The sequence below is a fragment of the Salvelinus fontinalis genome, chromosome 11 (genome assembly GCF_029448725.1).
Source record: "Salvelinus fontinalis isolate EN_2023a chromosome 11, ASM2944872v1, whole genome shotgun sequence".
In the NCBI taxonomy this organism is placed as follows: Eukaryota; Metazoa; Chordata; class Actinopteri; order Salmoniformes; family Salmonidae; genus Salvelinus; species Salvelinus fontinalis.
In genome coordinates this window covers 42,403,435-42,430,965 of record NC_074675.1, presented here as the reverse complement: position 1 = coordinate 42,430,965, position 27,531 = coordinate 42,403,435, and the positions used below count along the sequence as shown (strand labels likewise).

The following is a 27,531-nucleotide window of genomic DNA, read 5'->3' as shown; positions in this document are numbered from 1 at the left end:
TTTTACTGGGTGACTTTTCCCTTCTACTTGAGTCTTTATTGAGGTATCTTTACTTCAAGTATGACAATTTGGTACTTTTTCCAACACTGCTCAACAAGATTGTTAGTGAGAATCTCAATGGAAATAAGACAAGCACATAACTTCTCAAAAGCTTGATGTAGTCAGGAATTTAATCAAAAGCAATACTTTTATATAGATATATATATATATAGGCTTTAGGCTCAGAATCTACTCCAAGGCCCCTTCACTCAAATACATCCATTCAAGTTATGCCACTGTTTTCCCATCTCTGCACCACAATTGCTAGGTATGACCTGAGATATGTTTGCATACAAACCTTACAGATTGAAATCTGTATCTCACTGGAATAGACTAATGGCCTATATTTACAAACAAAAACAATTAAGGCAGACTGAACTGGCACAGGAACTGCATTTCCCCCAAAACCTCCATCTCGCATACAAACAACCAATAATTGACTTTATATATTAAAGTAATGATAATGCAAGTAAATGAGACATAAGCAGTAACTTGATGAGAAAAAACAAGGTATACAATTGTAATTAAGAGTGTGGAATGTTTAATCTCATCTTTACAGAAGAATTATGTGGATTATTTGGGTTATTTTTCCCATGTTTGTCAGTGAGTTGTCACTGGATTTGGCCTTGTATCAATAATCTAGCTAGGAAATTCTCCATACCTGAGGGGAATGGAAAAACAATGGAATCCAATCACTAATGGTGGAGTGAGCCATTAATTTAATAGCCACGGCACCAATTTTCAGTCATGGCAACCAGATGTTTATTCCAACCCATGTGGCTAAATTACCATTTGATGCTGGGAAATTCTGTCAACTCTTCCCTAATGAGAAATTGTGACAAGGAATGTATGTGCATAAAAACAGACATTGGCAATAAAAAATAAAAAAGCTAAATATACACTAATAAAAATTGGGTTTACTCAATAGTGAAACCAACTGTCTAATGATGCAAATGTGGTCCGGAGGGCCTAATGTGTCCTGAACCCCAGCAATTCCTTTTACAACCATTGGCCAATTTACATAGAAATCAGTTCATTGTTAATGTACATCAATTCTGCGGACTTAAAAGTCAGACTGACTCATATGTAGACAAATGTACAATGCAGACTGGAGCACAGATCCTGATACTGACAGATGAGAGAGAGAGAGAACGGTAGTCCTGTAGGTTTGTGTGGAATAAGGGGTTAAAGGGTTGTTGGAAAGGCAGCTATGGAGTCTGTAAGAGGTGATATCCAGTGGGGGGTGTTAAGTGAGGACTTGTCTGATCTCGGAGTGGACGTAGCACAGGAAGTCCATGTAGGAGGCTCCACCGTGGAGCCCCTTGTCCTCCACCAGGTGCTGGCGGAACAGCATCTCAGACCGGTCTTTCTGCTTCACGATCAGAAGCTATACACAGGAACATTGGTTTGTTTTTGTTTCTCCCTGGCACTTAATTGCTAAATGATGTAAATAGTGAGAAGACACTCCTGGTTTTCGTTCTAGCTGATGAGCATCTTGGTAGGTGTTCATCAGCTAGAATGGAAGCAGCAAACCTGGTAGTCCTCGAGGACCTGGGGTGCGCACTGCTGCACAAACTGCTTTCAGGTTTTTTAAAAGCTTGCTCAAACTCACCCAGTCTACTATTAATATTATTCTATATCAACAGCAACATATTTCACTACTCCTTTCATTTTTTGGCAGTTGCTTTCAAGCAAAACAGTGTAAGCTTGGGCAGCCTGTTGAATATGTGATTTTATTGTTCCCAGTGCTTAAAAGTAAGATTTATGACCATGTGATAAATGGCTATGTTTGTTTGCCAATTCAACAAACAGATACCGTTCTTTAATTATATCAAAGTAGTTTAGACATCCAGTGGAAAGTATGCATAGTAACAGTAACCAATACATCGAATACTGTACCTTCATGGCGCTGGGCCTCTGGTCAAGCAATGAGTCAATGATGGAACGCAGCTTCTTAGACTGTGGGTTATCCAGAACTGGCAGGGAGCTCTGGAAAACACATGAATATTGGTGATATGTTCTTTCTATGCAGTCTTGAATGAACTTTTCAAATATCTGAACTAATGGTATCCAACTAAGGTGTTTCAAACACCCCATCCTCTGTAGAGCTGGGGGGTAAGGGAGTTCTGGTTCTCACCAGGTCAGCGGGCACGTGGGCGAAGGAGGGCACATTGAAGACTCTCTGGACCAGCTCTGGGGGGCAGGCCTGGCCCAGCCACAGGAAGAGGGAGCGCCCATTCTCCAGCAGGAACATGCCAGCATCTGTCAGGCGCTCCTCAGAACAGCGCACTGGAGCAGGCACCAGATCACTGGCAACATCCATATTGTGCTGGAGGAGGAATCAATTAATGAATATAACTTCATCAAAGATATGGAGGGGGCTGCACATGACTCATGTTAGACCACAATCTGTAACAAGAACCATTGTATAAGCTGGACCCCAACAATAGAGTATTGACATGTACCCCATTATGACAGTATTGAGATGGACCCCAATGAAAGCATTTTGAGATGAGTCCTAAACAAATTATTGAGCTGTACACCGTTTCAATGTGACTGCTACTATTTTTTATTTTTTTATTCCATCTTGCACTTTCATTCTGGTGCGCAGTGCTCCAGAGTTTGCAGCATATTATGAGGAACATTCCAACCCTAATTATGCACATATTAAAGTACTTCTTTAAAACAATTGCCGTGTTTGCTGTGACCCACAAATGAAAACAAAATTAATCACAAGTGCTTGGCACTTTCCCAGCAAACATGGCAATTGATGTGAAGGAGAACAAATAACTGCCATTGTATGAGCCATTTTGTCACAATTATGAAGCATGTAATTATTCTACCGAGGGCAACTATTTACCCTCATACTCTTCTCTGAAGTCTCATGCACACACTATTCAGTCAGCATCTCTTATGAGCCAGCTCAAAATGGCAGGTTTTGCTGGGTAATACCAGAGTGATATTCAGTATATATCCCAGAGTATATTTTGACATCAATTAAGTGAAAACCATGTAGCCATAACTCTGCACTAACAATATGATGACATGACAGGAAGTGGGATAGAACACTAATGACAGGAAGTGGGATAGAACACTAAAGATTGGAGGTCTATTGAACTAAATGAGGAAGGAAACAGGTATCATGATCATAAAAAAAATGTAATTACAGTTGGTAAAAAGGACCTCAGAGAGGGAGTGAGATTGATGGGAGATGGGTAGAGCCAGAGGTGGGTGAGTTTGTGTGTGTGCGGTTTCTTCAGTGGGATAAGGCAGGAGAGCGTTGTCTCACCAGTGGGACAAGGCGTGGGTAGAGCAGCAGCTGGGTATCCTCCACCCCCATGGCCGTGGTGATGAGTCTCTGGTGAGCCCTGTCGTCTGTAGAGAGCTCAGCGCTGCCCACCAATGGACCAGTCTTCATCAGGCTGTTTAAGTAGACTGGGAACACCTTCATGGCATCAGGCAGAATCAGCTACACAAGGGGAGAGAAGAGCAAGTGAGAACCCCTAATACACGACTCCCTGACACTACAGTAACAATGTTTGCGATACTTGAAATGACAAAAGCAAACCTAAAACTGCAGTAGGATTCAAATGTACAGGAATCCATCGGTCTTTCTTTCATCAGTTTACATTTGTACACTGCACCTGTAAGTTATTGGATGTTTGTACACTTCTTTGAAACTAGATACTTGAAATGTCCCCAGCCTGGGAGTTAAATCACACCACTGCATTTGTAAAAAGCGACCATAACACAGACAAGTAAAAATTTAAAAAAGGACGTTTTATTCTATGAAAGCTGTCCACAGTGTTCTGTGCCACGGACCTGGCTGGCAGCGGAGGGACTGGCACAGTTTTTCCTGTAGCAGGCTAGCATGTGGGCCGTCTGGTTGACCAGAATCTCCCTCACCGTCTTCAGGGGCTGGTTCAGCATGGCACGGTATGCTGGGAAAGAGGGATGAAGGGAGAGAGGGCATTTGTAGGTCAGTAACTGTGTTCCCACACTAAAGCTGTCTAAAGTGCTCTCATGTCATACAACAAGTTTGCTTGTCACTAATACTTTATGGGAGGCATATGGTTCTGGTTTTAAAAGACTCACTTCACCTCTTAGTTATCTTATAAGGTGATTTAGATATACTGGGGATCAGGAAGCTAAAGTGATGCATGAGGTGTATTTAACTAAAGTAGAATCATGACACCATCGACCAGCAATGTTGAAGTCACAAGTCGACTTAAGCAGATTTCCCAGATAAAGGTCTACATATTGGGTATCATTATGCTGAATAATTCATAATAAAACACACCAGCCAAGTATGTTACATCCAATGATCAGACTACTTAAAGAGATTCTCCAGTACTTTTGTATACTTTTTAGCCAGTAGATCTGAAAGTAGCGCTCACGAGCCAAGTGGTCCCTGAAAATTGTGTACTACGTCATTGCCATCTCCCGCTCTGCTGTGTGTGCATCGTGTGCCTCTTGCTAGCTGTCACTCAAATGGCAAGGGGCCGAAGCTCATTGGTAGAACTGAAAATGCTAGGGGGGGGGGGGGGGGGGCAAATGTGGGGGAAAATGGCACAGCTTCCAAACACATTTCGTCAATAATTGAGGTAAGAGTAATTATTCTCATAGATTCCACATGTATGAACTACAGACACATCCAGCCCAAAAGTTTATAAAAATACTTAGTCGCCAAAGTTCCGGAGCATGTCTAACTCTTTATTTGAACTGATATATTATTTATATCGAATCGCATTCATTATGCCTAGATGGGAAGTGGATTTATTGGGCATCTCATTTGGACCTTACTGAACACAAGCCTAAATACAGTAATACTCTGCTGTGTGTAGTCACCTGACTTGGCGAAGAAGTTGATGAGGGCGTCCGTCTCACAGCTCTTGTATAGCTCAGACAGCTGGGCGCTGCAGTTCAGACTGAGGTTGTGGATCCGCAGACGACGCTGGCCGCTGACGGTTGTGTACAGCAAGGCACACTGGGAAGCGGAACACACACAGAAGCCGTTAGAGGGTCAAAAGCCTGTCATGATTTCAATCTTACATGTCAGAGTAGGATGTTTAAGGCTTTGTGGAACCTTTGGCTGAAAATACACATTGTGAATGGAATTGGTTATTAAATATGATGCATATTTGTATTTGTTGCAGTCAGATATCCACTTTGCAGTGAGCTTAAATATCTGATTAGTGGTAATCATTCAAAACAGCAGCTTGAGATGACTTCAGCAAAACAATATAGCGTTAGTTTTTTTGAGTCGTGTATGTGTGAGAGACACCTGCATGAGTGCCCCCGTCTCCTCGCTAAGTTTGTCATCGTGTTTGAACTCTACAGTCACAGCCTTGTCACAGTCCACGGCAGCCATCTCTACGTCTGTGGTGTTGTTCATGTGGATAGCACCGAAGAAGTTTGTAGCCCTGAAGCCTGGCAGGAGAGACAAAATTTTACCTAAATACCTTTCAATCAATGCAGAATTTAAGCATTGGAATTATGTGGCGATGTAAAACTGTTGGAAACATACGTAATTTAAAATGTTCTTAAATTCTACAATCTAAACTGTACCTCTTTTTTTTAAGTACATACAAGTGCAATAGACTAAAAACAGTTGACTGAATTACCTGTGCTGGTACGGACTCTCATGATGGCGTCAAACCCGATGGCCTTCTCCACATCCTTCCTCAGGTCACTCAAGAAATGCTCTCCATCCATCTCCACCTGAAATACACAGGTAGTGACAACCACAAGGTAACAGAGCTACCCCCAATTATACTCCATGGAATATTGGTCCAGTGCCAAGATCTGAATGAGATATGGGCTCTAATGCATTTCATGTAATTTCATGTGTTCAATAAGATAAGGATTCATGGACTCAAAATGGCAGTTTGGACAAAATAAGATGTTCTGTGGCATAAAAGGAGCGCTCTGGGGAACTAGACAACAGGTAGCTTAGCGGTTAGAGTGTTGGGACAATAACAGATAGGCGGCTGGTTCGAAACCCTGAGCTGAATAGGTGAAAATTCTGTTTATGTGCTCATGGACAAGGTACTTAAACCTAAATTGCACCTGTAAGTCATGCTGGTTAAGAGTGTCTGCTAAATGACTCAAATGTAAAAACAAACTGTATTGTGCAGTTGTTTGCATTACTGTTTGTGTATACCTGGAAGTTGCTGTACTTGAAAATGGAGCCTCCTGTGTGTGTGGGGACGTCTCCCATGGTGGCGAGGTCCACATACTGGCTGGGGAAGAGGAAGAGATCCACGCTGCAACCCTGAGACACACAGTCCTTGGAGAGCTGCTCGTACACACCCTTCTGGGGCTGGAACAGAGTCTAGGACACCGCAGGGGAACCAAACAACACACACACACTTTAGAAAGGAAGCTATTCACACACTCAAAACATTTTAATAGCCAATGATAATATGGTCCACTTTGTTTTAAATTTAAAAGACTGGCTATTTTTCTTCACCTTCTCTTTCTCTGTGTTGATCAGCTTCTTGTCGTCCCTGTTCTTTAGTTTCCCAGGGGCCTCGGCGGTGGGGATGGATGAGTGGAAGATGAACAGCTTGCCACTGCATTCTGCTGTCTGGAGAAAACAAAAATAAATATCACATTACAGAGAGGTAACAGGAGAGAGTGAATACAGGAAAAAGGTGTACATGCAAGTATTTCCTTGTGTGACCGTTTCAATGAAGGGAACAACATTGATTTGACCTAGACGGGTCTCATTATGTTCACGTTCAGTGAGGGGATTCTAGGGTTTAAGTTTAGGTCAACAGATTGCTAAAGCAACAGAGTCAATGGTCTTCGTGACCCAAATTAGTTGCGACTCACCATCATACCCACATTTTCCCACCTGGACAAAAGGAACACCTGTGAGAATGCTGTTCATTGACTACAGATCAGCACCACAGTGTCCACAAAGCTCATCACTAACCTAAGGACCCTGGGACTAAACACCTCCCTCTGCAACTGGATCCTTGACTTCCTGACGGGCCGCCCCCAGGTAGTAAGGGGAGGCAACAACATCTGCCACACTGATCCTCAATACGGGGGCCCATCAGGGGTACGTGCTTATTCCCTTCCTGTACTCCCTGTTCACCCACGACTGCGTGGCCAAGCACGACTCCAACACCATCATTAAGGCCTGATCCCTGACAACGATGAGACCGCCTATAGGGAGGAGGTCAGAGACCTGGCAGTCTGGTGCCAGGACAACAACCTCTCCCTCAATGTGAGTAAGACCAAGGAGCTGATTGTGGACTACAGGAAAAGGAGGGCTGAACAAACACTCATTCACATTGACAGTGCTGTAGTGGAGCGGGTCGAGAGTTTCAAGTTCCTTGATGTGCACATCACCAACAAACTATCATGGTCCAAACACACCAAGACAGTTCACGACAACACTCTTTCCCCCTCGGGAGACTGAAAAGAGTTGGCATGGGTGCCCAGATCCTCAAAACGTTATACAGCTGCACCATCGAGAACATCCTGACCGGTTGCATCACCGCCTGGTATGGCCAAGGTTCCTGCCACCCAGGACCTATATACTAGGTGATGTCAGAGGAAGGCCCAAATTTCTTTTTGTCAAAGACTCCAGTCACCCAAGTCATAAATTGTTCTCGCTGCTACCGCACGGCAAGCAGTTCCAGAGCACCAAGTCTAGTTCCAAATGGCTCCTTAACAGCTTCTACCCCCAAGCCATAATACTGCAGAACTATTAATCAAATGTCCACCCAGACTATTTACATTGACACCCCCCCTTTGTTTTTACACTGGTGCTACTCGCTGTTAATTTTACCTTTATTTAACTAGGCAAGAACAAATTATTTTTTACAATTGGCCAACGCTGGGCCAATTGTGCACCGACCTATGGGACTCCCAATCACAGCCGGTTGTGATACAGCCTGGAATCGAACCAGGGTCTGTAGTGACGCCTCTAGCACAGAGATGCAGTGCCTTAGACCGCTGTACCACTATCTATGCATAGTCACTTTACCCCTACCTACATGTACAAATTACCTCGACTAACCTTGTAATTGTATAACTTTTTAAAATTTAGTTTATTTAGTAAATATTTTAACTCTTTCTTGAAATGCATTGTTGGTTAAGGGCCAAATCAAATTAGATTTTCTGCAAGGCTGTCTGTTCGCATCTGAAATTATTTGACCTCTACCACAAATTAATTCAAACTGAAGGCAAGCCGTTGGGAAAATTCAGTTGGAGCCGATTAAATAAACAGTTCTATTAGGAAGCAAAACGGAAAGTTGCCGAGTCATTCGGTTGATGGAGAAACTGTTTAATGCACAATGCCAACTGAGAACGCACGGTATAACGGACTATGTTAACAACAAAAAAATCTATTTGGGGGGGGGGGGGGGGGTTGGCGGTAAAGGGGCTGTGACTGCAAAAAGTTTAGATGGCCTCTATAGCTGACAGACTTATTTGTTTGGATTACTCTAATTCCTCTAGCTTTGAGTTTAAGATAAGCATCAAATATATGACGTCACAATGTACTTTATCAACTTATTATGTGGGTATGTTGTCTTTTAATCTGTCGTCTTTTCATTTTAATGTGCCAGTGTTTTTCCATCTGTCCCTATGTAAATAAACAATTGTAATGAATTCAGAGAGGTTATTGGGTACTTGAGTCCATCACCGCCTGGACAAAGTAACAGCTGCCCTGCTATCCAGCTCCCATTCCTTCGTGTGTGACAGAGTTGACATCTAGCCTCTCACCTTGAGTGCCTCTACCCCAGCCTGGATGACGGGGGCAAAGACCGTCTCGCTCTCGTTGGTGTCTGCAAACATATCAGGGATCTGGTCCAGGAGACTGGAGGAGTGAGAGAGAGGAACAGTGTCACAATCATTCACCTCTGGTATATTGTGTTCAAAACTTGGTAGATTTGCTTTGTGTTACAATAGCTTTGCTTCATTGCCTCCTATCCTTTATGACTGCTAATCTGAAAGGAGGTGATGGGTGTAAGTACTACGGTCAGTGTCCATCCAGTTATTTTAACTGTCTGTGGCTTATCAACGAAGAGGGATGAGGAAACAAAGTTATTTTAGATTACTGGGACAGGCAGTGGCTACATCCAACGGTATTGTCCTTACAATTCCACAGATCATTGGAAGAGTATCATGCACATAGACAGTTTAGAAGAGTGAATTTCTCAGCTCATACAGTAGACACAACCCCTTTGGAAGAATTGTGTTGATACTACAAAGTCATATTTGGATCTAAACCAAGGACTCAACTCACATTTGTTTAATTATATTGTACAAGTTGAGAAAAATGAGTTAGTTCTTCAGAAAAACAAACTGGTTGATCTGGGAGTAAGAGATTTATCCACAAGTCATAGACATACCAAAATATCAAGTTGTTATTAATCATTTTGATGATGTGTCATACAACTGCATAGATAAGACCATTTTCCATATAAATCCAAATGGGTCTTTTTAATATAAAATACTTCCAGGGACCACCTCTCTAGAAGCAACTGTTTTTCAACGTTACCTTGACATTTGTGATGAAAACCACTGAAACTATGGATAAAAATGAGGCCTTGGACACCTGATGGGCAAGATAATCAAATGCTGTCATTCAACAATTGTTTTTACCACATGAAAAATGTTGCTCAGAATTGAGCTTTGACAGAAATAGATGCACATCAACGGGCTTTGAGAAGGAGCTGGAGATAAAGAAAATGTATATGTTGATCAAAAAGAAAGACCACTACAAACCCACAAAGTAAGATTGCTTCAGACAGAATGTTTATCCTTTGGTCTGCATCAGATTGCACACTGTAATCTATACCCCAAAGTGTGACAGAGTTCATCCTGCCCCCCCGCCAATTGGGCTATATAAGCAAAATTTTGTCAATGCCTCCTTCAAAAAGGTTCAGATTCCTAACATTACCAATGACCTGCCTATTGCTATCCATAAACAATAATTAACATATCTAAATATTTGAAAATATGCAATCAAGCAACACTACTCAAATCAATTCTCATGTCAGAGGTGTTCCCCTTACTTGTTGATGACGGCGCGAGACTCCTGGAAGTTGACGAGGAAGCCGTCGAGCAGTGGGACAAACATCTCGGCCGTGTCGGACACCACCATCATCTGAGGCTGGGCCAGGGCACTCTTCACGTTGTAGAAGTGTAGGATCTTGTTGTAAGTGACGAAGCCCACCTTCACCGTCGAGCTCTCGGCACCATCCTCTCTGTGCGGGAGGAAGAGGGGGCAAAGTTGGGGATGAGCGTTAGTGTTATTTAATGGATGGAGAAACAGAGAGACAGAGAGAGACAGAGAGAGCGAGAGTGAAGCAGTAGCCTGGCATGAGTCATTAATAATAGTCATGTCATTGATAATATTTGCCTAAAACATATACAAATTTGGGACCAGGCTAGATGAAGAGAAACCCTTTCAGAATAGTTTTTTTATTTGAACTAAACATGCTTGTCATTAGAGGGAACTATGTTACAGCATAGATTAAGTAATCACTAAATTGTTCTAGTCGCTTATGCACTCTGACATAAAATGGCCGATAAGCGGCAGATCTTTCCCCTATTCTGAAGTTTTACTCTAAACATGATATGACAAGATCAGATAACAAATCAATGTGGATACACACACTGTTTGCAAGCAGTGTTAGCTAACGGACCTGGTAATAGAAACAATACAATATTCCCAAAAGTATAAACTCTGCCCATCTGGCACTCCAGGCAGGCTCAAGCAAATGCTCAACGAATTTGAAAGACTTCAAATAGTATTTTAATGCAGTCATGTTAGCTTCAGCCAAATATGCATACAGTACTACAGGATATGGGACAGCCAGATCAAAAGTTGACCTATGTAATTGCTCTTTTCATTATGATCCATGGTTTTGGTTATTGATGCTTGTTAAATTATAATGTATTATAATGTTAAATTATAAACTAGGTGGTTCGAGCCCTGAATGCTGATTGGCTGACAGTATACCACAGGTATGACAAAACATTTATTTTTACAGCTCTAATTACATTGGTAACAAGTTTATAATAGCAATAAGGCACCTCGGGGGTTTGTGGTATATGGCCAATATACCACGGCTAAGGGCTGTGTCCAGGCACTCACGTTGCGTCGTGCATAAGAATAGTCCTTGGTATATCCCTGGTATATAGAATAGCCGTGGCATATTGGCCATATACCACACCCCCTCGGGCATTATTGCTTAATTAGAGCGCTAATGGTTTTCCTTCAACCTCTCCGATATCACTACGTCAAAAGGCACAATCTCATGCCCTGTTTTTCAGACCTTTGTATATTTATTTGCTCTAGCAAAACAACTTCCTGACATATTTTTTTATTTAACTAGGAGTGTTTTAGAGAGAAGTTTTAGAGTTAGCAACTGAAGCGCTAAAAACATTCCTGGGTGCAGAAACACATTTTTAAGGCAAAGAAAAAACACATTGGAGGAGAGGGTCTCATTCCAGGGATGGGCACCTCTTCCAGCATCCACCACTCAGCCAATAAAACAAAAAAAAGGGCCATCACCCAGTCATGCCTGACGAACTTACACAAACATCCACAGAAAGAGGGTTAGGATTGTTTTTCTTCAGGGCAAAGTGCTGATAGGTGAAGGAAAAAAGGGTCCTCATATGCTTTCAATTAAGATGACTGCCATCTCTGATGTCATGTGATTTAATGTCCACACACAATTTCTCTCTCTTACAAACAACCCTCTCCAACTCGTGCCTCAACAGAAGTTCAATAACATGAATAAGAAACTGTCAGTGAAATATTACTTTGTTTTCCGCCCTTTACAGATCTCGCTTTCATGGACTGGGGAGAATTCCACCCGGTTGAGATACATTCTATTTTATATACACCTCTGTGTTGATGTAGCTGCAGTAGCACAAAGAGAACCTGAGCGACAAATTAGAGCTCTTGGAATTTGCCTGTTGGACTAGTAAGTCTGTTGAACTGGGGCCTGTATCTAAAACCCTTATCATCAAAACAAGATGGACTATCCAAATAAAGTGTGACCAAACAGTGTGTAAAAGCATTCCCCATCTAACAAGGGGAAACTGTGGTTTGTCTCCCTTTCTTTCTGAACACAGCAGTATAGAACTTTAACCCAGTATAAATGAGGTGCTCGTTCTAACTAAATCTGCCATATGTAAATGATGAGACCCATAGAACAGACTTATGTCAACATCATTCACAAGAACTGACAAGCAGTCAGGCAATGCAGCTTTTTATTGCTTGTTTTCATACTGAGTAACAGTGATGAAATATTAAATGAAGGAGAAAATACCACAGGATTTAGTCTACACCTGCGTGTGCTTTCTTGGAGCCCCTTTTCCACCGTAGCAAGCTAGAAGCAAAGATGTGGCTATTTCGGCAGCGTTGCAGATCCTTATAAAAGTGTTCTGTTTCCAACATGTTTTCCATTAGTTTCAATACAGTAGAGAGCAAAGTCTCACAATGCACAACAGGGAAGAAAAGTAATTTAAAAACAGGGGGCTTATTTGGAGAGCACTACCTAACCGTTTCTGGGGGTGACGTAAGGGTTTCGGACAAATATCTCCATAAGTCTGCAGGCTAGGAGCGAGAGCCAGTTTCCAAATAAGTTATTTTAGGAAAGTCAAGGTGAAGTATGTCATCCGTTTCTCGATGGTAAATCAAAACCTTGTGTCTTGCTGGCGACCCACATAAAACAGCCAACATCAGACCCATCTGTGCCGCGGACTTCTTGTGTCTTGGACATGATTCAGGGTTAGAGTCTGCACTGCGCCATAACATTTTCTCCCCTCCCCCTCATTCTTTCCCTTCCCCTAGCATCCCCCCCCTCCCATCAACCCACCCCCACAACCTTTAGGAAATCATTTTCAACTGATGAGATACTGGAGTACTTGGCTTAATGCTTTTTTCTTTGCCTTGTAGATGTGGGACAACCATATTTGGCAAGGTATCGCGGATTTCCAGTAGTATTCTGTTTCACCCTGAGGCGATGGAAGCATAATGAAGCTCAGGCGAACATATGGCCCCCCCTGAAGAGGTGTTGACAGAAAAGTGGGAGGTAGTGTAGGCTATAATGTATCTGGAGGTCTGCAACCTACCCCAAATATCAAACCACCAAGCTACACATTATGGGTGATGGGGGTGTCGAAAACCAACACTTCTATAAATCTAATGTGGTTTCTCTCTGACGTGAGACTTCAGTTATCCTATGCTTATCCCTTGGAGAGCAGAGCATTGTAAAAAAGATTCTGACATTGGACACGGCTTACGTCATTTCACAGTAACCTCCAAGGCTATGTAGTGGGTCTCACTCCAAGTTGGCAGATCCCATATAAAAAGATCTTGGAGATAGGCTGAGTGATATTGGGCCTGTTTCCAGAGTGCTCAAATGCAGGCGATTCAAGGCTCCATTCCTTGATTACGAGGTCAGCGTTTGATAGCGTGTGTGTGTATTGTGTGTGTGTACCTGGGCAGGTTGTCTAGCAGGGTCTTCAGCTCCTCACATACCAGTCTGACCAGTCCGCTCTTGATGTTGGCATAGGACACGTCGATCATGAAGATGTACGCCGGAGGACTGGCTGGCTTGTTGCTCTGAAAGAGAGAAAGAGGACATTTTGAATTACAACTTCAATTCAACTACTGTTACTTCACCTTATTTCCTTAATTTGCAGTTTAAAATGTCTTTGTCTAAAACACTGAAAACAAACTATTGTTCACTTATGAAATCAACAATTGACCCTGCCTCCAAGGTCAAACACATAATAACGTGAACACACCAGAGACGTCAAATCTGTACCCCAACTTTAGGTGAAACGTGTAGGCTACTATTGGATCCCAATTTTCTCTCTTCCTCACATGTTCTGCCCTGTGTATCCCTCCACCACACCCATTACTTTCTCTGCGTTTTAAGCTTACAGCTTGCTTGGATCTTGGAGCCGTTAAGACTATTTGTGACATCCGACTGCCCTCCATTTGTTAGGAATGTGGATGAAGGACACAGCACGGGCCGTTGTTTTGTTTCCGCGGTAACAGTCTGACTCGGCTCACCTCGGATGCTTGCGCTGAAAGCTGGCCGGGACTACATTTCCAAACATTAATAAACAGACTGAAGTAACAAGATGGCTTCAGTAGGAAAACGTGGCGTTGCTAGCCGCCACTTACCTCTACCCAGAATGTACAAGAAAAGACCACCCCACAGAGCGTAACAAAATGGCTTTAATGAGGTGGTGTTGATAGAACAGAACATGCATTTGCCTGTACTCTGTGCTCCTAATCACTTTCACTTCATACAAGTCTTTAAGAGATAGACTCTTGCCAAGCATTAGTTTGGCCAGTTTTATCCGTTCTGTTCCATGTACCATCACAGCTTTCCTCTATGTCAATTCAAATTGTAGGCTATTGAACTGGTAGGAATATTGATTGAAACACATTTTACTTTTCATCCATACAAAAGTAATTCAAAGTAGTTATTGTACCAACTGCCAATTTCTCTCCATTTGTATAAAATGAAACAATATCATATATAAGGTTCACTATGAAGGTTCATTTATGAAGATAAACCACAATGGCAGAGCATTGCTTACCTTGCAGTAATCCAGGGTGGCTTCGAACTCATAGGACCCCAGCGACAGCTCTGGTCTCTCATATAAATCCACCCTTCTGCCCATGTGGTCCAGGTGTTGAAAAAAAAAGGCAGGCACTGTGAGAGAACAAAATAACGTGTTTTAACAGTGGTGACAAAAACATATCCCAAACATAATATTGCCTCTGCTTAGCAACTATGCCTTAAATGGCTTTCTCAGGCATAGTGTCCCCTACCCGAGTGCATTAGTTTCTATGTAAGAGGGTTCAAAACTACCCTAAAGCCCTGGTCGGACCTAAAGTCAGAAATATGAAGAATAACCCTAACTACTATCATTTAAATCTTGGATAATGTAAATTACTCAAATTAAAAGACATCTTTTTTTTAGCTTTGAGCTCCAAAAGATTAGTCAGATCCATAGCTGATCTTTAGCCACGGGGCATTATGACCCAATAAGGTCTCCCATCCTCTCGTTATGGGTGGACCTACCTTCGTTGACACAGTTGCAGAAGCCGCACTGGTAGCGGCGGCCGCCATCGATGAACTGCATGTAGGGACACATGTAGGCTTTGCAGCGGTTACAGCGGATCGGGCCAGTCTCACCATGGTTCACGACGTAGAGAGGAGTCTGGGCCACACATTAGAACAGATGAGATAGTCACATAAGACAGCAGTCACACGTTTTTTTTTTTTTTTAGAGTCAACTGTTGCCCATAGTCAACAGTCCGTGCTATCCAGGATCCTTGGGAAGTCCCTACCCCATTGAAGTTAAAATTTAAAATGGTTACGGTAAGGGTTAAGGTTCGGAAAGGGTTATGGTTAAGGTAAGGGTAGGGACGTCCCAAGGATTCGGATAGCACTGACCCATAGTCAACTGTACATAGACAATGCTTTATTTAGTAGTTTGGGTGAAATTGACAGGCTTCAGGTTAATGATGATGATTACCATGTATTATCCTAACCAGTTTATAAACTCAGCAAAAAAAGAAACGTCCTCTCACTGTCAACTGCATTTATTTTCAGCAAACTTAACATGTAAAAATTTGTACGAACATAACAAGATTCAACAATTGAGACATAAACTGAACAAGTTACACAGACATGTGACTAACAGAAATGGAATAATGTGTCCCTGAACAATGGGGGGGGGTCAAAATCAGAAGTAACAGTCAGTATCTGGTGTGGCCACCAGCTGCATTAAGTACTGCAGTGCATCTCCTCATGGACTGCAACAGATTTGCCAGTTCTTGCTGTGAGATGTTACCCCACTCTTCCACCAAGGCACCTGCAGACCATAACGGACCCTCCACCTCCAAATCGATCCCGCTCCAGAGTGCAGTCCTCGGTGTAATGCTCATTCCTTCAACGATAAACGCGAATCTGACCATCACCCCTGGTGAGACAAAACTGCGACTCGTCAGTGAAGAGCACTTTTTTCCAGTCCTGTCTGGTCCAGCGACGGTGAGTTTGTGCCCATAGGTGACGTTGTTGCCGGTGATGTCTGGTGAGGACCTGCCTTACAACAGGCCTACAAGCCCTCAGTCCAGCCTCTCTCAGCCTATTGTGGACAGTCTGAGCACTGATGGAGGGATTGTGCGTTCCTGGTGTAACCCGGGCAGTTGTTGTTGCTATCCTGTACCTGTCCCGCAGGTGTGATGTTCGGATGTACCGATCCTGTGCAGGTGTTGTTACACGTGGTCTGCCACTGCGAGGACAATTAGCTGTCCGTCCTGTCTCCCTGTAGCGCTGTCTTAGGTGTCTCACAGTACAGACATTGCAATTTATTGCCCTGGCCACATCTGCAGTCCTCGTGCCTCCTTGCAGCATGCCTAAGGCACGTTCACGCAGATGAGCAGGGACCCTGGGCATCTTTCTTGTGGTGTTTTTCAGAGTCAGTAGAAAGGCCTCTTTAGTGTCCTAAGTTTTCATAACTGTGACCTTAATTGCCTACCGTCTGTAAGCTGTTCGTGTCTTAATGACCGTTCCACGGGTGCATGTTCATTAATTGTTTATGGTTCATTGAACAAGCATGGGAAACAGTGTTTAAACCCTTTACAATGGAGATCTGTGAAGTTATTTGGATTTTTACAAATTATCTTTGAAAGATAGGGTCCTGAAAAAGGGATTTTTCTTTTTTTGCTGAGTTTATTACAAGGCAGCACCAACTATACACTAACAGAAGCATAGTTGTTGCAGTCATTGACTGGATAATATATCAGTAAATACAACCAGGATGCAAGGCTGCAATAAATACATTTACTTGGATCAAATCCTTAACCTAACCTTAGAGTGATTTAAAACACGGTGCCAATGCTACACGTGCACCCGATACAATTGCAATCAGTCGATATAAAATGGACAACTATCATCAGAAATCAAGCGACATGAATCAGACAGTGGGGCGCCGCCTGATACACTAGTGGGTCAGAAGGTTCAAATCAACGTTTCATATCGTGGTGTAGATGTACTGTAGATCAACCTTTTCTCAAGAGACGTTCTTCCCTACTATGGGTCATATTAGCGGGCTATCCCGGGGTAAAAACACTTAAATTCATTACGTACCTTTGATGAAGGGAAAGGACATCAGAAGATCTTCTAGTTTCAGTTACAACACAATAAAAATTATCATTACCGCCTACTCGGAAATTATGATATGAAACGTTGATTTGAACCTTCTGACCAACTAGTGGGTCAGGCGGCGCCCATCTGTCTGATTCATATCGTGTGATTTCTGATGATCGTTCTCGATTATATCGACCGATTGGTTCTGTTTGGGGGAGCAGGTAGCCTACTGGTTAGAGCGTTGGACTAGTAACCAAAAGGTTGCAAGATCGAATCCCCGAGCTGACAAGGTAAAAATCTGTCGTTCTGCCCCTGAACAAGGCAGTTAACCCACTGTTCCTAGGCAGTCATTGAAAATAAGAATTTGTTCTTAACTGACTTGCCTAGTTAAATACAGGTTAAAAAACAACATGTGTGGCAGTCCTCCTGGGTAGTTGTACTGTAGTGGCTCCCTTGGCCAAAGGTGGAGTCATTTCCCAGGCTTCAGTTTATGCCTCACCAATTGGTTCTGCCACACTATCTATATACAATCATCCTAGCATCCTACTTTAAATTCAAATATTGCCTTTAAAACTGAGCTATTGTGGAAATTAAAAACAAGACCTAACACAGTGCAACAGTCTAGAAGAGTGAAGTTGTTGCCGTTTGACACAAGTGTGAGTTCTATCAAGATCTTTGCCCTTGTAGACCCACACTCCGCCATAAAGCATGTAGTCTAAACATTGTGGGTGATCTCATCTATACCTTCAAAACAGTTATTATAGTGCAACTCAACACGTGCCGTCACGATACGCAAAGCAGATTCTCTCCCCAGAAACCGATCAATCTCATGCCCCATGTATGTAAATAGCTGCATTACATTTACATTACATTTGTCTATAGTGGAACGCATTTCCTAAGCCTATAGCTTATCTGGCCCACACTCAAACAAACCCATGGAAACATATGGCATAAATTACATGCACAAAGTCCGTACACTCACAAACATTCATTAGTGAAAACAAACTGTGCGCACATGCTATATTCACATGTGCATGGCCAAATAGCCAAATCTCGTTCAACTGCTTCAAACTATTTACATTAAGCATCACTGAAATGATCTAGTATTCAAAATATTGTAGCCTAACAAACAAAACCGTGTCTCAGGGATATAAATCTAACCTAAAAACACATTGAATTGTCCCAATAAGACCCCCTTGATTTCTGCTCTTTCTTGAAGGGAGGCTTTTACTCTAGTACTTGTTTATATACTAGTGTGTGTATGTTTTCATATGGCCGCCGAGACCGTTAAACTCCACATGCAGACAGACGTGAATGCAGCCAAGTAGTTCATCCAAAGGGAACGTGAAGCTGAATAATAAAAATGTTTAGAAAAAGTCCAAGTGCGATACAAGGGTTTAAAGTTAAGACTCACTGCTTGTGCAGTGAGGTCATTCATTGCAAACAAAACAATAATGCTAACATGGTGATAATGTGTTAGCTTTTGTTTGATATGGAATCTATGCAGGGCGTAAGCTTCCTACTATGGGAATCATGCCAGTGCTGTCTGGACATTGAGCGCTAACAGGAGAAGGCAATGCACTTGACTGCTTTGCTGAACCCTTTCCATATTCTGGGGTCCACGCAGATCTTGACATTAGCTAATTAGCTCTTTCTATGAAACAGAGCGAAAGCTACAGTAGCATTGCCTAAAAAGGCCCTTTGGCACCGAAGACAAAGTGAGGGGAAGAATATCTAAGGCAGGATTCCTGAGACCACACAAGATACACATGAAGGTTGTCGACGGGACACTTTTAAAAGTTTACAGCACTTGGACGTACAGTATATTTTTAAGGAAACAATACATCTAGGTGTCATTGAGGAAAACTAAAAGTGCTAGTGTCTCCCTTCCCTAATAGGATGTCTACAGTATGTACCTGTGGTTTTGATAGTATCTGGGTTTAAACATCTTGGTTTCAGAATTCACAAGTGGTTTAGTGGTCTGACTTTATATAACAATGTGGATAATCTCTGCAAACATACACAGGATAAGGCCTACCTCATTCTTTGGCACTGTGGCGAAAGGTTTGATGATGGCACCCAAAGGAACTTGGCACTGCTTGGCCAGGTCAGCCGTGCAGGGGAAAGAGTAGGTGGTGCAACGCATGAACCTTGGACTGGCATTTCCTAAAGAGGATTAAGAAACAGAAACAAAGTTCAATTAAATAATAATAAATAAATACAAATGTAAATGGTTCAATTAAGTTGTACTCATTGGTTTGATTCAAGAAAATATACAGTTTAAACATGTTAGCATTTTGTGTTTACGCATAAAGCCTTCCACTTGTCCTAATATCGTTCAGTTCTTCCCTTTAAAGATTCATCAGGCTGTAAATAACTTACACTTTCATTTTCTACAAAGAAATGCAATATTCAGTGTTCTTATTCATACATTTAAGTACAATATCAAACGTTAACACTTAATTCATAACAATCAGTATTTCCCTTGCCATTTTCAGGTAACGTTGCACTCAAAGAGAACCTTAACATTAATATATTTAAATTTTTTCCAGTGTGGTTAAACAATTTTTCTGAGACGGAAATGTTTAAGTTTGACAAATCTGAAGTGGTGCAACTTAAAATGAGATCAAAGGGTAAAGTAAATACAAATTTTTAAAAAATGGAATCTCATCTAAAGGTTTATGTTATATTCCTGGCTTCTGGAGGTATTCGTTTGAGTTAGACCAGGGGTCTACTCAATAGGAACCAAATAGAAACAAAGAGGCCGAAAAGGGGAGGGACCTACCTAAGAAACTCTAGTTTTCATTGCAAAACTTTTCCCTTGAGAAAACATTTTGCTACGGTGTGCACTAATGAAAAGACCCCAATCATGTTACTTATGTTGCCATTAGAATATCTTTCAGAAGTGTGTGTTTGATCTAAGGCTATTATCGGATTTGTTCAAAGCCATCCGCGTGAAGTTCTACTAATCCATTCCTTGGGGAACCCCACAACTGCACATTTTTGTTCCATCCCAACACAAACAAACCTGAGTCAACTAGTCAAGTAATCACAAAGCCCTTGATTAGTTGAGTCAGGTTTGTTTGTGTTGGGATGGAACAAAAATGTGCAGTTGTGGGGTTCTCCAAGGAATGGATTAGTAGAACTTTTAGTGATGGACAAACAGCTATGTTAAGTATGTTGGAAGTAAGGTTAGTTCTGTTCAATGACACATAAGTTTGTGTTTACAGTACAGTGGTATTCCTGTGCCTTACCTTGGTCCTGTACAGTAAAGTCAGTAGTGACCAGCGGGGGAACCTGACCCCTGAGGTTTGTGGTGTACACCTGTCCCCCTCGTTTGGCTTGGTCGTCCTCAGTGACTTGTGTCTAAACCAGAGAGGTGCATTGTCAGTGAAAGAGTGTATACTGTGCGGAGCCATTTCCTTAAACAGTCAGGCTGTGGGTGAAAGCTTTCAATCAGTTCCACTCGGTCAGTTTTTGCTAGATGTGTGTGGTAAAGGAGAAGTATTGGTATCGTACAAATTCACATTCTGCTGTTGCTTTGTCGTTTGCCTGAGAACATTCCAACCACAATCAGTCAAGCATTTTGTGGTTTTAACTACGAGACACAGGGTTGACTTAATCATTTGTCGGCCATACATTTCATCCAAATAAGACACATACAATAGGTAATTTGGGGAGGTGGGAGTAACAAAAATGGGATGCTCACATGTGTATCCTGGGCCCATACTGGGTGTGCAGTAGCCAAATCTTCTAAAGAGATGTCTTTATAGGTAATACTGGCTTGGAGGTAGCTGGGAAACATGCGAAATGGCATGCAAAGACATGAAGTCACACAAGGATTAAATATGTACTCACTGTACTAGGGATGGAGTCAGGGTCCAGCTTTTTCTGAGGTGGCCCGGACATATGGGCTGCCCCACCTTGGAAGGGTTCCGCCATCCCGGGTCCTGCCATCTGCCCCCCAAAGTGACCTGACACACAGACCATGCCACAGTGTGAGGCTCTGGTGACCTACACCTGGTGCAATCCTAGTGACATGCACACACTAAGTGGTACAGTACTCCAAAAGCAATTTGTACACACTACTCACCACCTTCAATAAGATAGGTTTGACTACCACAGTGAGTTACCATATCCTAGGACACAGATTATTCCTGGAAACCATGTTTTATTCCAGGAATAGGCTTCATCTGGCTCCAGGAAACTGGCCCTACAAATCCATAAAGCTTTGCAGTGATCATCACTGAGCCACAGGTAACTGCGCTTTCTGTACCTTGTGGTTGCTGAGGGTATCCTGGTTGTCCGGCTGCTCCAGGTCCATGCTGTTGGAAGCCTCCAGTGCCTGGAGGGGGTGGGCCTGGGAAGGGCCTACCCATGCCTCCCATGGGTGGGTGCCCTCCCACAGATGGGTGCCCTGCCATAGATGGGTGCCCTGCCATAGATGGGTGCCCTGCCATAGATGGGTGCCCTGCCATAGATGGGTGCCCTGCCATAGATGGGTGCCCTGCCATAGATGGGCCAACTAGGGGCGACTGTGGGGGAGCCATCTGGGGTGAATGGGGTCCCGTAGGTGGGGGGCCCAGGGTTGATTGTCCCATGGTTGGGGGAGGGGCGGTCTGGAATGGCTGCTGGGCTGGGGGAGAGGTGGGGGGTGCCTGAGGGCTCTGCATGGGCCCTGGACCTGCAGGATAGGCAGGGTGAACAACTTTCAACACACTACATGAACGAAGCCTAACAATAACTTGTTTATTATTTCACCTTTATTTAACCAGGTAAGCCAGTTGAGAACAGGTTCTCATTAACTGCAAACTGGCTAAGATAAAGCAAAGTAGTGTGACAAAAACAACAGTTACAAACAAACCTAGTCAATAACACAATAGAAAAAAATATATGTACAGTGTGTGCAAATGTAGAAGAGTAGGGAGGTAAGGCAGTAAATAAATAGGCCATAGAGACAAAACAATTACAATTTAGCATTTACACTGGAGTGATAGATGTGCAGATGATGTGCAAGTAGAGATACTGGGGTGCAAAAGAGCAAGAAGCTAAATAACAATATGGGGATGAGGTAGTTGGGTGTGCTATTTACAGTTTGGCTGTGTACAGGTACAGTGATCGGTAAGCTGCTCTGACAACTGATGCTTAAAGTTATTGAGGGAGATATAAGTCTACAGCTTCAGTGATTTTTGTAAGTCGTTCCAGTCATTGTCAGCAGAAAACTGGAAGGAAAGGCGGCCAAAGTAAGTGTTGGCTTTGGGGATGACCAGTAAAATATACCTGCTGGAGCGCGTGCTACGGGTGGGTGTTGCTATGGTGACCAGAGAGCTGAGATAAGGCGGGGCTTTACCTAGCAAAGATTTATAGAGAACCTGGAGCCAGTGGGTTTGGCGACTAATATGTAACGAGGGCCAGCCAACGAGAGCATACAGGTCGCAGTGGTGGGTAGTATATGGGGCTTTGGTGACAAAACAGATGGCACTGTGATAGACTGCATCCAGTTTGCTGAGTAGAGTGTTGGAGGCTATTTTGTAAATGACATCGCCAAAGTCAAGGATCGGTAGGATAGTCAGTTTTACGAGGGTATGTTTGGCAGCATGAGCGAAAGAGGCTTTGTTGCGAAATAGGAAGCCGATTCTTGATTTAATTTTGGATTGGAGATGCTTAATGTGAGCCTGCAAGGAGAGTTACCAGTCTAACCAGACACCTAGGTATCTGTAGTTGTCCACATATTCTAAGTCAGAACCTTCCAGAGTAGTGATGCTAGTCGGACGGGCAGGTGCGGGCAGCAATCAGTTGAATTTAGTTTTACTAGCATTTAAAAGCAGTTGGAGGCCACGGAAGGAGTGTTGTTTGGCATTGAAGCTCGTTTGGAAGTTTGTTAACACAGTGTCCAAAGAAGGGCCAGAAGTATACAGAATGGTGTGGTCTGCGTAGAGGTGGATCAGAGAATCACCAGCAGCAAGAGCGACAGAGAAAAGAGTCGACCCGAGAATTTAATTCTGTGGCACCCCATAGAGACTGCCAGAAGTCCGGACAACAAAAATGATCGAAATGGTCGGTGATCTGTTTGTTAACTTGGCTTTCGAAGATTTTAGAAAGGCAGGGCAGGATGGATATAGGTCTATAACAGTTTGGGTCTAGAGTGTCTCCCCCTTTGAAGAGGGGGATGATCGCGGCAGCTTTCCAATCTTTAGGAATCTCAGACGATACGAAAGAGAGGTTGAACAAGCTAGTAATAGGGGTTGCAACAATTTTGGCTGATAATTTTAGAAAGAGAGGGTCCAGATTGTCTAGCCCAGCTGATTTGCAGCGATCCAGATTTTGCAGCTCTTTCAGAACATCAGCTGTCTGAGCTTGGGCAAGTTGCTAACATAGCTGCATGCTAGTTTACCGAAGTTGACAAAGCCATAAATATATAGACTACCACTAGTAAGAAAAGCTTCTGTTCTACTGTTTGGACAACACCGCTGTTTGCTTTTTTAACTTGTTTGTGAGTTGCTTTGCATCTTGTTTACTTTCTAAAGTGGATGCCACCCCCCTAACCATTCCCAATACAACAATCTTGAGTTCTACAAACAGTGATGAATTACCATATCCAAGGTTCATGGAACCCATCTGATTGGTGAGCTGCTGTGCTGGGGCCTGGGGGGCCATGCTGTGGTAGGGGGAATTAGGGGGTTGTCCATACGGAGAGGCGGCAGCAGCAGCAGGAGGGGCAGGGTACCTGGAGGACAGTAAACAAAGAGCTAAATATTGTCTGTTCCAACAGACAAAAAACAACAACTATTCAGTCCATTTACCTATTAGTGGACTTGAAGAAAATGGAAGAAGAAAATGGAAGAAGGAATGCACTAAGAGTATTGGGATGAAGCCATGGTTGCCTTTCAATTCTTGACCCTTTTACCCAAAGTGTGCACTTGCTCCCTCCCATTCATTGGTTGAAAGCAATGACATGGTGTTAACATGAGCTAGAGGGTGTTTCTATCACAGGTATTACACCAGTCCATTCCATTTACATTTAATACAATTCCATTAGGTGGATAGATCAAGTACATACTTCAGGAAGAAGGGTAGAATTTGACCATTAGAACATTATTGTGGTAAATGGACTCTGCTCAGTGGAGTAAGCTCTGTTACCTTTGAGGGTAAGCTCCATTCTGCTGACCGTTTGAGCCATACTGGCTGGAGACCTCTGGTGGAGGCATGTCGGAGGGGGATGACACAGGCTTCATCAAACCTGGAAGGTAAAGAATCCTCTTATGGTCACACAATATATACACAAAGTATAACAAAGTATGCACCTGAGAAAAATGTCTCATCTAAATGCTGTGCCAATAGCATTGCTGTCCGCAAAGCATCCTCTTGCATTCACACATTACATACACATTACAGTATACACGGGCAAACCTTCTAAATGATGAGGCGATAGCATGGCCGTGCACAGAAATACATATCCCTAGGCTTAAATGTTGTCATTTCAATTGGAAGCTGCATTGCTTGAATCATGAACAAACAATTGCTCCTGGACTAATAAAGAATTGCACACATCCCAAATGACAAGACCAGACCGGTTGGATGAAAAGCTAAAACAAAAGATTTTACAGGAGGAATGTGAGACCAAAGGAACGTGGCTTTACCTGTTGGTGGGGCTGGGAATGACTGAGGTTGTCCCCCATAGTGTCCATAGAGGGGCTGGGCAGGCGAACTCCCAAACCCAGCTGGGTAGCCCCCCATCCCAGGCTGGGCCTGGGAGTATGGAGGCGTGGCAACATAACCCTGCTGACTCATCCTAAATGCTGTTAAGGTCTTCTCATTCCAAAATAACAGAGATCCAAGAACCTGCAGAGATGGAAGCAAGGAATTTTGTTTTCTGAGGAGGTAGTTCATTTAAGGCAATCTAGACTTGAAGGGCCAAGAGCATGTTGCTTGAATTTAATAGTGAGATTACAAAAGCTCTAATTCACAGAATTTCACCAACCACAGCATTTAGAGACAACTGACACTGCACATGGGAACATTTTCCTAGACCGCACACTTGACAGGTTCGTGGTCTTCAGTACTTTTTTCCCCACACCTAACATCAGTATTTTCCTCCAGTACAAAGTAAATATGTGGTATTCTCCACTAGGCAACACCAACAAGCAATATTTGACCTCAAGACGACAAGACCCAAGCGCATTGGACCGTTGGAGATAAGGTCCCATCGTCATTGTCTAATCTACGAGTGACTATACTTATGTCAGTTTCCTGCAACAATGCTCCTAAAATAAGATGTCTTATTTTCTCAAGATGAATATATGTGATAACTTCTGGCAATGGTTGGTTCATGATGACATATTGGAGAAGAAATTGTAGGCTATAGATATCTTTAGCTGTTCAAATTATTCACGTGCAGTGTTGGTGAAATCATTTTTGAGCAATAGGCCTTTCAATAAGGCCAACGGTTATAAATAAATACATAGACCTAAATAAATTTGTCACCTTCTGCAAAATAGTATGCTATATGGCAAAGACAAATTATTGTTGTCCCTTGTAAGTTATTCTTTATCCTTTAATCTCATGGTAAAGTTGACATTTTCTCCATTTTAGAACCAACTAAGCTTGACTTGATGAACTTCCACACTATAGCCTACACACAGTTGTCAAATCTTGCTCAATTAAGGCCACATAAACAGGTGTCTCGCATTGACAACTCCGTTCTCGACTCTTAGGCTATCAAATGCAAAAGTGATTAAAATAAAAAATGTAAAAAGTCCATAAATTAAGACAGAAATATCAAGAGACAGTCATAGCAACAAAAAAAATGTAAGACGAGTCCTTCAGCCACTACCCAGAATTGCCACGTCAAAGACCGTTATTTTCGACACAAATCTTAGCATCGCCAACCTAGGAAACGTTAGTCTACCATTTAGTTACAACCAGACTGCCGCCGATATTTATCAACTGCAAGAAAATATATCTGTTGTTTGCAGGATCCGAATCAATATCAATCTATCCAGCGCCCAACATGCGTTTCGGATAGGCGCAGTGTACGTTATTTACAAATAGATACATTGTTGTTCATACACGGAAATGTCTACATGTGAAACTAAGTTTGCGTCACGGAGAAAGCATTCGAGTATAAACATGCATTTCAATAGACCAATATATGATAAAATACCCTCTTACAAAACCCATTAGGCTTTTCTGTACAATTATTTACCTGTATTCTGGGGAGTATCTGCCGAGTCTTCTACTCTGAATTCCTGATAGTGAAAACGGAGTGCCACGTCAAACTCCAACACAGCACCGGTCCCTATGCCATGTTTTCACTAGTTACCCCAGCCACAAAGTCAAAATTGCCGATATCGTAAAAATCCATGAAAGCAAATATCTGCTTTTTGGTATTAATTTAAGGTTAGAGTTCGGCATAAGACTAGCAGTGTGGTTAAGGTTAGGGTTAGGTTAATAATCACATTTTAAGAAAATACATTTTAGAAATAGGCGGGGTTTATAACTTTGTGGCTGTGTTAACTAGTGACGACCCCCATGTACCGCGCTGTAGTTCTCAGTGGTACGTGCGCATGCGCCAATTTGTGGGAAACCCAACAGGTCAGCATAGACCAATTGCGCGGATTGCGTAGCATTAAACTCTTCAAGGCCCAGTAAATTGTGCAGTTCTGATTTGACAGTTAGGCCTATAGCTATGGCATAAGGTAGGCTAAATGTAAACCAGTAAACTATGAAGGAAGATGGGTAGGCCCATTGCTTTCATTTTCCATTCACTATGCAGTAGTAGGTAGATGTCCACTGTCAGATGATCTTAAAAGGTGTATGTAATTGAGACCAGAAAAGATCGTACATAGATATTAATTAGTCTCAGCAGGCTAGATCTACAAAAATCCAGATTTTGTGCGGATTATTTATAATGTGAAACCATCGTTACCACAGTCAATCAGCAATTGATTTCAATTGTTTAATCTCTGCATAATTGTTGGCTACATGCGACTGTAGTGTGTTCATTCACTTTCTAGTGTTCGTTTAGGCCTGTGTATGCTCAAGACAAATTCCCTATCAGTGAATGAAGTTTATATTCTATTATGTTCTATAGGTGTGGCCAAACAGAAAAGAGTACACTCAATATCCTTGGCACCTCAAAAGGCCATACTCGACAAAATTGACCGCGGGCCACTTACTGAGAACGTCATCAGATAGGCTATTCAAATGTGCAATGCAATTAATCAATAAATGTATAGGGATAAACAATAACAATTAAATAACTTTCAACCAATATGCTAATTCGGCCAACAAACCCATTTGACCAGAAAACCAGACAGCATAATTGATACATTGC

The 27,531-nt window shown here is 42.5% G+C and overlaps 1 protein-coding gene across 1 annotated transcript; it reads right to left on the bottom strand.

Annotated features, from left to right (window-relative positions):
• Window positions 1-151: 151 nt before the first annotated feature.
• LOC129865741 (protein transport protein Sec24D-like) lies at window positions 152-26,631 on the bottom strand. The gene is made up of 23 exons (XM_055938726.1): window positions 26,401-26,631; window positions 24,836-25,037; window positions 24,336-24,435; window positions 23,789-23,922; window positions 21,472-21,879; window positions 21,054-21,169; window positions 20,450-20,561; window positions 19,234-19,361; window positions 15,123-15,261; window positions 14,635-14,750; window positions 13,518-13,642; window positions 10,077-10,268; window positions 8,782-8,875; window positions 6,512-6,628; window positions 6,203-6,373; window positions 5,664-5,760; window positions 5,324-5,469; window positions 4,888-5,026; window positions 3,862-3,980; window positions 3,329-3,508; window positions 2,177-2,368; window positions 1,939-2,028; window positions 152-1,426 (listed from the first exon to the last, which is right to left on the bottom strand). The coding sequence occupies exons 2-23, from the start codon at window positions 24,984-24,986 to the stop codon at window positions 1,286-1,288; spliced, it is 3,207 nt and encodes a 1,068-aa protein (XP_055794701.1). The 5' UTR covers window positions 24,987-25,037; window positions 26,401-26,631; the 3' UTR covers window positions 152-1,285.
• Window positions 26,632-27,531: the final 900 nt, after the last annotated feature.

What these genes read in the sequence shown, in the direction of transcription:
- LOC129865741 (XM_055938726.1), bottom strand. Translation starts at nt 24,986, where the DNA reads ATGAGTCAGCAGGGTTATGTTGCCACGCCTCCATACTCCCAGGCCCAG. An exon ending in CTGCTAGACAACCTGCCCAG is followed by an intron (nt 10,269 to 13,517) that starts GTACACACACAC and finishes CCTCCCGCACAG; the next exon opens with AGAGGATGGTGCCGAGAGCT. An exon ending in ACCCACGCCTTGTCCCACTG is followed by an intron (nt 2,369 to 3,328) that starts GTGAGACAACGC and finishes TTCCTCCTCCAG; the next exon opens with CACAATATGGATGTTGCCAG.